Source organism: Homalodisca vitripennis, chromosome 4 (assembly GCF_021130785.1).
Source record: "Homalodisca vitripennis isolate AUS2020 chromosome 4, UT_GWSS_2.1, whole genome shotgun sequence".
NCBI lineage: Eukaryota > Metazoa > Arthropoda > Insecta > Hemiptera > Cicadellidae > Homalodisca > Homalodisca vitripennis.
Genome location: NC_060210.1, coordinates 63,573,238 through 63,585,400, shown reverse-complemented (window position 1 = coordinate 63,585,400; position 12,163 = coordinate 63,573,238). Strand labels below are relative to the sequence as shown.

The 12,163-nt window shown below is 35.6% G+C and overlaps 1 protein-coding gene across 1 annotated transcript in view; it reads left to right on the top strand.

The window, feature by feature from the left end:
- Positions 1-12,163, top strand: part of LOC124359397 (rap guanine nucleotide exchange factor 2) — a 483,874-nt gene that overhangs the window by 81,158 nt on the left and 390,553 nt on the right. Inside the window, exons 2-3 of the mRNA XM_046812105.1 lie at positions 9,726-9,871; positions 10,592-10,790. Coding sequence (XP_046668061.1) covers positions 10,722-10,790 — 69 coding nt within the window. The 5' untranslated portion in view covers positions 9,726-9,871; positions 10,592-10,721. The remainder of the gene's footprint in view (positions 1-9,725; positions 9,872-10,591; positions 10,791-12,163) is intronic.

Sequence of the window (12,163 nt, the reverse complement as noted above, 5' to 3'; positions counted from 1 at the left end):
TTCGCACGCAATTTCCCGTTGAAAACAGTAACACTATATTCACTTATTCTTTTTCTATCACATTCTAAACATTGCTGAGATAATTGATAGTCGTTCCATCGTGAGCCTCTTGGGGCGTATTATGAAGGTATGTACCATATTCCTGCCTCTATCTAGCTGTTACCCACGGGCCTTCGCACGCAAATCTTAAGAACCGAAGTCCTTATATTACTTAGTAAATTTTTTTTTACTATAATAAATTTTAGATTAAATTAGTTATATCTCCGATGCCACGATTGAGCTTGCTTTGTTGTCTCGATCGAGAGAATATGTACACACGGAGTTTTGAGAACCATACTTCTGTCAAAAAAAACACAACTAAGGTTGATTTAATAACATTCTTTATATTTGTAGCCAACGTAAGATAGTAATTATGATATCTGCATTACTCTTCTGATCAAGCATGAGCATGGTTTTATATTAAATAAATATTGCAGTTAAAGGTGAATTTTTACGTCAAATTTTGAATTGTATTATCTGGATAGTAAAGTCTATGTTTAACAGTGATTGCAAAAACAGTTTTAAACAAAATTTGTCGTTTCTCTTAAGCTTACTCTATGCTTTAAAACTATAAGTGTAATATATGTTTACAAAGAACAGCTGATTAAAAATTTGAAAAGACGTTAAACATATGTTTGCTGCAATGCATTTCTTATGGGTATTTCTGTAACCAGTGGGGCGGAATCCTGAATCGGGAAAGGATGGGCATAGCTTATAAACCTTCTTCGTGGAAAAATACATATACGTACAAATTTTCATCATGATCGGTCCAATAGGTTCACGATTCCATAAAGGACAAACATACAAACATTCATTTTATATATATACTAGCGGGCCCGGCGCGCTTTGCTGCGCATTTCAATAATTTTTTGCAAAAGTTGCCCGCGGCTTCGCACGCAATTTCCCGTTGAAAACAGTACACTATATTCACTTATTCTTTTTCTATCACATTCTAAAACATTGCTGAGATAATTGATAGTCGTTCCATCGTGAGCCTCTTGGGCGTATTATGAAGGTATGTACCATATTCCTGCCTCTATCTAGCTGTTACCCACGGCTTCGCACGCAAATCTTAAGAACCGAAGTCCTTATATTACTTAGTAATTTTTTTTTTTTACTATAATAAATTTTAGATTAAATTAGTTATATCTCCGATGCCACGATTGAGCTTGCTTTGTTGTCTCGATCGACGAGAATATGTACACACGGAGTTTTTGAGAACCATACTTCTGTCAAAAAAAAAACAACTAAGGTTGATTTTATAACATTCTTTATATTTGTAGCCAACGTAAGATAGTAATTATGATATCTGCATCTCTTCTGATCAAGCATGAGCATGGTTTATATTAAATAAATATTGCAGTTAAAGGTGAATTTTTACGTCAAATTTGAATTGTATTATCTGGATAGTAAAGTCTATGTTTAACAGTGATTGCAAAAACAGTATAAACAAAATTTGTCGTTTCTCTTAAGCTTACTCTATGCTTTAAAACTATAAGTGTAATATATGTTTACAAAGAACAGCTGATTAAAAATTTGAAAAGACGTTAACATATGTTTGCTGCAATGCATTTCTTATGGGTATTTCTGTAACCAGTGGGGCGGAATCCTGAATCGGGAAAGGGAATGGGCATAGCTTATAAAACCTTCTTCGTGGAAAAATACATATACGTACAAATTTTCATCATGATCGGTCCAATAGTTCACGATTCCATAAAGGACAAACATACAAAAATTCATTTATATATATACTAGCTGTTTCCCGCGGCTTTCGCACGCGTCTCTTAAGCTGTGCCCGTATATTTCTTTGCCTTCAAATAGTGTTTTGGCTATTTAATATACGTAACTATGTCGTAATTGCAGTTTATAATGTGCAGGCGCTTTGATAACTTTTATATCTTGCAGTACAGCCTGGGTGGTGAGTTACATCAATGGGCATTGCATATAAACCTTCTACATAGAAAAATACAAATAAATACAAATTTTCATAGTGATCGGTCCAATAGTTTTCTGAGTCTATAAAGGACAAACACACAAACATTCATTTTTATATTATTACTAAGCGGGCCCGGCGCGCTTTGCTGCGCATTTCAATAATTTTTTGCAAAAGTTGCCCGCGGCTTCGCACGCAATTTCCCGTTGAAAACAGTACACTATATTCACTTATTCTTTTTCTATCACATTCTAAACATTGCTGAGATAATTGATAGTCGTTCCATCGTGAGCCTCTTGGGCGTATTATGAAGGTATGTACCATATTCCTGCCTCTATCTAGCTGTTACCCACGGCTTCGCACGCAAATCTAAGAACCGAAGTCCTTAATATTACTTAGTAAATTTTTTTTTTTACTATAATAAATTTTAGAGTTAAATTAGTTATATCTTCCGATGCCACGATTGAGCTTGCTTTGTTGTCTCGATCGAGAGAATATGTACACACGGAGTTTTGAGAACCATACTTCTGTAAAAAAAAAACAACTAAGGTTGGATTTTATAACATTCTTTATATTTGTAGCCAACGTAAGATAGTAATTATGATATCTGCATTACTCTCTGATCAAGCATGAGCATGGTTTATATTAAATAAATATTGCAGTTAAAGGTGAATTTTTACGTCAAATTTGAATTGTATTATCTGGATAGTAAAGTCTATGTTTAACAGTGATTGCAAAAAACAGTTTAAAACAAAATTTGTCGTTTCTCTTAAGCTTACTCTATGCTTTAAAAAACTATAAGTGTAATATATGTTTTACAAAGAAACAGCTGATTAAAAATTTGAAAAGACGTTAACATATGTTTGCTGCAATGCATTTCTTATGGGTATTTCTGTAACCAGTGGGGCGGAATCCTGAATCGGGAAAGGGATGGGCATAGCTTATATAAACCTTCTCCGTGGAAAAATACATATACGTACAAATTTTTCATCATGATCGGTCCAATAGTTCACGATTCCATAAAGGACAAACATACAAACATTCATTTTTATATATATAGACTAGCGGGCCCGGCGCGCTTTGCTGCGCATTTCAATAATTTTTTGCAAAAGTTGCCCGCGGCTTCGCACGCAATTTCCCGTTGAAAACAGTACACTATATTCACTTATTCTTTTTCTATCCACATTCTAAACATTGCTGAGATAATTGATAGTCGTTTCCATCGTGAGCCTCTTGGGCGTATTATGAAGGTATGTACCATATTCCTGCCTCTATCTAGCTGTTACCCACGGCTTCGCACGCAAATCTTTAAGAACCGAAGTCCTTATATTACTTAGTAATTTTTTTTTTTGTACTATAATAAATTTTAGATTAAATTAGTTATATCTCCGATGCCACGATTGAGCTTGCTTTGTTGTCTCGATCGAGAGAATATGTACACACGGAGTTTTGAGAACCATACTTCTGTCAAAAAAAACAACTAAGGTTGATTTTATAACATTCTTTATATTTGTAGCCAACGTAAGATAGTAATTATGATATCTGCATTACTCTTCTGATCAAGCATGAGCATGGTTTATATTAAATAAATATTGCAGTTAAAGGTGAATTTTTACGTCAAATTTGAATTGTATTATCTGGATAGTAAAGTCTATGTTTAACAGTGATTGCAAAAACAGTTTAAACAAAATTTGTCGTTTCTCTTAAGCTTACTCTATGCTTTAAAACTATAATTAGTGTAATATATGTTTACAAAGAACAGCTGATTAAAAATTTGAAAAGACGTTAACATATGTTTGCTGCAATGCATTTCTTATGGGTATTTCTGTAACCAGTGGGGCGGAATCCTGAATCGGGAAAGGGATGGGCATAGCTTATAAACCTTCTCCGTGGAAAAATACATATACGTACAAATTTTCATCATGATCGGTCCAATAGTTCACGATTCCATAAAGGACAAACACACAAACATTCATTTTTATATATATAGATATATATATATATATATATATATATATATATATATATATATATATATATATATATAGATAATTGAACTACGTATCCTGAATACCTGGAAAGATATTTTACGCCGATATATAAACTAGAACGTCACATTTTCATGTAGCGGAATGAAGCTCGACCTGCTGCTATATTATAGATGTCCTCTATTTACCGCCTTCTAGTTTTGTTGACATAGTTAGGAGTTCAAAGGCGCTCGTCTCGCGAATGCATCCATAATTACTATTATTTTTACTCTTTGCAACCAACCTCCAAGCGTAACTTTTATGATTTTATGGTTAATTTGTTTTAATAAAGTAGCTATTTCATGATCAAATACAAATATTTACTTTAATTATTTTTAAGCACTGCTCAGTGTTAAGTATATAAAATATAACCATTTTGCATTAGATATGTTTGCTGTATTAAAACTCGTGATTAAGAAAATTACTGCAATTTGATTATGAAAAAAATATAATTACACTCGCTACTCTAAATGTAATGTTAACTGATGTAAATGTATAACTGACGAAACGTACACACGTATATGCACACGTAATTAACTAACAACAGAGGGTTTTCACTCTATTTTACTATATTTAACTCTAATAGAAGTCTTTTTCTTATTCTATTACAGTTGTTTAAAATATTGTATTTTGTAAACTGAGTTAATACTGATTGAATGATAAATAATACTGCTTAGTCTCCTCTACACACGTCCTAGCTCGTTCAGACTCGGTGGTGTGTGTTATCTCCATACATTTATTGGTTCCATATATCGTCCATTAAATGCGGTTTCTCCACCACTCGACTTTCAAATCGTCCTCCATTAATCATGCAATATATCCGCATTACAGTCATCTTACAGCTTACATTACTTGCTCGACATAAGTTTTATTAGTATTTTATCGTACTTTTCGATTTCGATTAAAAACTAATCACTATTAAGCAAATTACACGGTAGATATTACAGTACAAAAACATTTGTACTACAAAACTTAGTAGTTGTAGATATATATTTTGTGTGTCTACAAATATATATTTTAGTGCTCTCGTACTGTTGAGGCATTCTCCTAGGTGTTACGTAGTAATTCGTATTACAATATTTGGTTAACCCTTAAAATAGTGGGCATTTATATTTATAGAAAGGAGGTTTGTTGTGAGAGTTCTTGACGCTTATATCTAATTTATTTCATTAAATATAAAAATATGTATGATGCTATAAAGGTAAATACATTTTAATGAGAATCCTACTAGAATCCAGAGCGATTAGTGTTATTATTAACTTGAAGAAATTTAATTACATAACATTGATTCTCCCACAAAAAGCGTTTTTAATGTACGATCCTTTTCGGCCTAAATGAGGATTTCATGTCCTCCAGACGTTCTGGTAATCAATATAATTTCCCCCTATCATTGTAGCTATGCTACAGTAGCAGTTTAAAACTGGAATCTTCGTCCTCCTCTTTCTTGTTTTAAGCAAATACTTTGAAGAAAGATACCTCTTTACATACCCCTAGCTAGCCTCCACTTTCGGCATACTCTAGCGTTCCACAAAGTTCAATGCTGAGGAATTTCTAATTAAGGTACGCACTAAATTACCTCACATCGGTAACAGAATCTAATTGCCTTTGCCAGACGACACCAAAATATCACTTGAAGTGCAGGAAAACGACAATAACTCCCATTTGTTTTAGCGAAAGATTTATTACCGAGCCTACGGAAAGACGTATCAGTAACAAAACAGTGTAAAGCCATTTTGAAATACTTTAATAATAAGTAAACTAAGATAAATATACTGCATCCTTACCGCCAAGTGTAGACACTTCAATATGTATACGAATACCCTTGAACTGTGGCGGTGTCGCGGCCACTGTTCCTACATATGTGCACAAACACACGCGACACCACACACACACACACAACCATTAACGCACCATGAGAACTCTCTCACCGCACCCATCAATTCAATTGTTATGCAACAACATTTCATTTTAATTGCCTTAGTTTCCTGCCTGAATTAGTTACAAAAAGTTGTTTAAATTAACTTTTAGAATACACAGGATGTTCTGGGTTTTTTTTATCGCCAGTTTGCACATCTGACTTCAATTAATTAGTTCCTTGCCCTCTTTTAATAACCTCTAGGTCACCACCCTACAATGTATGATTCTGTTACTTGTGATTGCCGCATGAACAAGGGAAAAGTAAATATGTGGGTTACGTACTGTATAACCTTTACTTTCCATAGAACTATAGAAAACTGTTTGAGATACAGGATCGTAATGCGAAAGCTCGGATCTCTGTCGCCCAGCCCTATGATGGAAACTGAAAGGATGGAGCATGCCTTCGAAACTCTTTCCAACTCATCCTATGAGAGATCTGGAGATGCATGCGTGCTGGTTCAGGGCGTGCAACTTTTTACAGAAGTAGAATTAAAACAAGCTGCAAGAACATATCGAAACAAGAAGGCTCCAGGGCCATGGCATAGCAGGTTAAACGCTGAAGGTGATTGTGGAGGTGTGCCCGGAAGTGCTCCTGAGGATGTACAGCCGCTGCTTGGGGGAGGGCGTTTTCCAAAAAATCTGGAAAAGACAGCGTCGTCTTGGTCAGGCAAGGGGGGTCCAAGCTCCCCATCAGTGTACAGGCCTCTCTGTATGCTCAATGTTGCAGGGAAGCTGTTGGAGAAACTACTCCGGCAATATTTAATAAGGGCAATTCAGGAGGATGGTGACCTCTCCGCACAGCAGTATGGCTTCAGGCGGGGGAAGTCAACCATTGGTGCTATCATAGAAGTGGTAAGCACATTTCAGGTGGCACAGCAGAGCAACCACTACTCTAGGGAAATAATACTGTTGGCCACTCTGGACATCAAAAATGCTTTTAATTCGGCAATACGATTTACATGCTAAAATGTAGGCCTTGGAGAAAACTTTCAGGATCCCAGATTATCTGCTGAGGGTGGTGCAAAACTACCTGACAGATCAGCAGCTGGTCTTTATGACATCACATGAACGCAGGAAGGTCACAAGCGGGGCTGCTCAGGATTCCATCTTGGGTTCCGACTTTGGAACGTTTCCTAAGATGAAATTTTACGTTTGTAGATGCCTCCGGAGGCTTTTCTGGTGGAATATACAGATGAAATCGCTGCAGTAATTGTTGCTCGTAGCAAAGAAAATGCACAGTCGGTGCTGAATATGGTAATCCGACGCGTGAGCTCATGGCCACGAAAACATGGGTTAACACTAGCGACCGAAAAGACTGAGTTGATTCTGCTTACACGGAAAAGAAATCCTACAACCATTCAAATCCCAAGTTGGAAGAGTTGAAATACGTATAAGGCCTGTAGTGAAGTACCTTGGTGTGTACCTGGATACCAAGCTCTCATTTTGGGAGCATATCCAATACTTATCAGAAAAAGCTACCAAAGTAACAGCGGCGTTGAGCAGACTTATGGCGAATATCGGGGACAAGACCGTAGGGCGAAGGCGACTCTTGATGTGGTTTACCGACTCCATTCTACTCTATGGATGTGAGGTTTGGGCCAATACTCTTAAGAAAAAGGAAATAGAATGGCTTATGTTCAGAGAAATGCCGCTTTGAGGGACGCTAGTTCGTACCGGACAGTCTCTGAGCCAGCGGTTCAGGTCATTGCAAGTGTAATGCTCATCGATTTAAAGGCGCAAGAACGTAAGTATGCTTTTGACAGCAAGGAAGAGCTCGGAGTTGAAGAAGCAGAGCGAGTTGCAAAAGTTGTGAGCAGATGGTAAGTTCACTGGGATGCTGAATCCCGCGGAAGTTCGACGAAAACGTTGATCGCTAACATCAGAGGTTGGATGGAGAGACAGCACGGCGAGGCGGGCTTCTTCCTCACTCAGTTCTTGGATGGTACCTGCTCAGTATGGGGAAATGGGAGTTGCCCGCTTGCGTTTTTGGAAATTCACCTCTGGATGATGCGGAAAATTCCTTCTTTAAGTTCAGACGATGGACAGAAGAAGGAGCTGATGACACAGTTGCAAAAATAGAAAACTATTTACGAGTTACGGCTCGTATACTTTATCTCTTATAAAAGGCCTAAAACCTCAATGTAAAGAGATATCATTCGAAATTATTTAACTCCACAATACTGTTATACAGTTGACATGTTATAGCTACCGTGTGTATTGTAAGCGTACGGATACACAGACGGCGGCGCGAAATATCGAACACATGGAATAAAATACACAGATCGCATCGGGTCGGGTATTTTATTCCATATGTCAGGCTGCCATATGATTGATAGTTTCCCGTCACTGTCTGTGTAATTGTACCCTAACAATTTCAACCTTCCTTGATGCAATAAAGATAATAGAATGCTTTGTTGATTCATGTCGTAAAAGTCTCGTTGGGTAAAATCATGTACGAGTAAAGAAATAATGTCAGTGCAAAATTGTCAATATGGACCTTATCTGTGAAATACGTATATACAGAAAGGTACCATTTTCTATATTCTTCGGTAATTTCGTTTTAAGACTATATTTAACATGTGAAATTAAATATTGAGATCATTTCTAAACTCCTCTTTAATTCCATTTGTATGTATCGACAATGCGGCTGCAAAATGCCAATATTACCTCCAGAACCGTCAGAAATGCCCGCAGGAACGGCACTGCGCTGGTAACTTGACAATGGAAATGAAGCCACTGACTCCCCACTAATATTGATGAATTATTCACACATCTCAACGCCCTCCATTATAAAACCACTTCAATTGTCCCACGTGATTCCAAATTCTATGTACTGTCGGACTGGTCCTCCTAACGAGACAGTTTATTTTTCACTTTCTAAAAGTGTTTGTTTTGTCGAGAGCAACGCAACCTACACAATGTTGTAAACGCAAATCAATATTATTTACAGTGTTTATAAACAACACGTGTTATAAACAGGTGTTAATTTTTGCCAAAATATCAATTTAGGTATAGATATAAAATTCTCCTGTTGTTCACTTGAAAGCACATTTAATTATTTTTGTTTATAAAACTGCTCAACTCGCTAATTTTTGATGTGGGATCAAACTAAGCTCACTATATAACTTGATTAATAGGATAATATAAAAGATCTGCACGGTAAATATAATTCATATGGGAATTCATTATTAAATAATGTATGTCTTTCTATCGATTTTATGAGACGAGGAAATCCTATACAGACTACGTTTAAGAGGAAAGATCTTGATATCTCATATTAATCAATCAGATCGTATTATCGTTAATTTCAGCTATCATAGAACAACTCTAGTATGGTGCTGCTCCGATACGTTACTTGTTTAGTTTTGCAAAAACATCTTACCGTTGACACTATTGCAACACTGGGCTATGTTGCTCAAATGTTCTGTTCCTGTAAAGTTACTTCAAGGCCTTACTAACAATTCCAAACAGAATTTTCACATTAATGTAACCCATCTCCCCACAACATCCTTCCCATACACTTTATATTATTTAACAAAATTCTAGTTACTCTTTTGTGTTACTGTATCGGTTATCTTGTAGCACTAGATTTAGTCTCTCCCTGATACATTGTTTCTCTCCGTGATGTATTCCCACAAGCATACCTCCACCTCCACTTTGTTTACATTCCCTTAGGTTTGTTGACTTCCAGGGCCTACCAACACAACAGCTGAGAATGAACAGTGTCACACAAGTTTACCGTACCACTCGGTGTTCTAGTTACCGATGAGTGAGTGGCTGTGAGGTAACTCTGTACATCTGTGTTCCAGGTGCGTGCCGCCGTGAAGAACATCTCTTCTTTGTCTCGACTACAATACCTTTTGTCTCGGGAGTCACTTCCGACCCGTCGTTCCGCGATAACTCTAACGACCACTCGTCTAATGCCATCGGCCCTTCATTGTTTTCCGGTGAAAAGGTGAGATCCACGGGTCGACAGTGAGGTTTATTTGCCTTCATGTGATCATTGAATTATTCAACTAGGGCAAATAGCTTGATGGCATCATGATTTCGCTATAGATTAAATCACCCTTCTTTGCAGTTTATTGAGCAAAAAGGTCTTTACATCCTTATATAAAGATATTTGAAATAAGACTTGATATTTAATAAACAAAATTCTGGCTCTGCATCGGCCAACTCTGTATGTACATGTATTATTGAGCAGTAATAACGCAAGTATTAAGTAAGCATAAATTATGCTTATTTAATAAAACATAAATGAAACTATATTTTTGATAACATCAATACAAACCACACCAAAACACAACGAACCAACGCCTTATACACTTACCATACAGGTTTCCGTTTCCGGAAAGTCTTGTCAGGATCATAAATACAAAAAATTTGTTTCCGCCTGAGAGAAGGACAATCAATACACCCCTATAACAGACGCGATTTGCATGCGAAGCGGTAGGGCACTCTCGTATACATTTGTCAAATACTTTGTTTTATTGTTGTTAGCTTCACATTTTACTTAATAGGACAGTTTTATCATTTGATTTATTTCCAGTTTGTATTAATGCATACTTTTACCGGTTACGCTCTAAAAGTATAGTCTAAAAATGTTTTGTTCTAATAATATGGATAATTAGTATAGTATTCCCAAGGATCAGTTTTGGCACTTTTTTTTCTTTCCCAGAACTAAGATTTGAGGTGTAAACCCAACCGGACGCAATCACAAACTTTCAGTATCAGTTGGAGTGACTCCTGGGAGTGAGTGAGTGAGAGTAAGAGGGATGGAGTGATGGGGATCATGAGGCTAAGGAGCGATGACGGACTATATTGACCCTCATTTCATCAGAGCTCTGTGCAAGAATCCGGAACGTCGCAACTTACAGGTAAATTTTTAAACTATATGTCATAAAGTACAATTATGTTGTAAGTTGCTGCGGAATATGGTGCACAGTGGGAAAAACCAATTTTTGTAACAATTAATTACTAAAGTCATAAATATTGATTTATTAGGACATACACACTTCTTAACTAAAATTAAATTCTCACAAACCGTCATCCTACACAAAATTCCACATTATTGGGAAAGGAGCATCTTGTATTGTTTAATTTATTTTTGTAGCTTACAAAATTACTATATTACCATATTATAAGTATATATTTATAGGTACTCTATAAAAATTATAGTTTCTAGCCTTGTGGTGATTTTGATCTCAGGTTAAATTGTGAGCTTATAATATACGAAAAAAGTTTATGATGGTAGGAGACCTACTGCAAATGTCCTTTCTGCCTATTTATTGGTTTAAATTATAAATATTTGGAGCTAAATATTTGCTATGTGAAAAATATTATATGTTATTACTGTAGATTAATTGAAAGTAATTTGTAATAAAATCTGTAACTGAGCAGATTTCAAACAACAGATTACGAAATGTAACTGCACATTATGGTATTGTATTCTTGGCATCTCACGCATTATAGCATTATCCTTTTTTCCTACCATAGAGATTTGAACTTATTATTTTAATTGTCCATCACTGTATGTCTGTACATCACAATTCAAACTTAAGGGTACATTTAATAAAATTAAAAAAATTTGAAACCAATTTTGAAGTAACTAACAATAATGAAACTTACCTTTCTGAATGCTGTACTTTCATTATAACATTAAGGTAACAAAAAGGCATTCACTTAGTAGTTTTGTGAGTTTTTAATCAATGAACTATGATAAAAATTAATGTTTTAAATAAATAATTACTGCAACAAATGCTAGCTAAGTAGTTCTTATAGGTGATAGTACATTATCGAACAAAATTAATTAATTTAAGTGTAATTATAATAGTTACACACATCACATGTATGCAGCTACATGGGGCCCTCCCTTTGATTGATTTATTCTGTTTCTCACTGATGCAAACGATTTCTTGTAATTTTTAAGTTACAATTGAAAGTACTGTGAAAAATGTTAGTATATCTGTAAAAGTTTACTATGCTTGGATAAGGTCATATAACATGAGCATATATTTTCCCTTCAGAAATCAAAAAAATATTTTACATCTGTGTACAGGTTGCCTCATTTGTTATTTTTTTTCTGTAACGAAATTAAGATTTATGATATAAAAAATGTGTTTCATTTGTTCTTTTACAGCCACCTCATTTTCTAAGACAAGATTTCCTTGTGATTATCCTTTGGTCTTGTGAATTGGATATACAAAATGGAATTTTAACTTATTCAAACAATAACACTTCTAAGATCAGA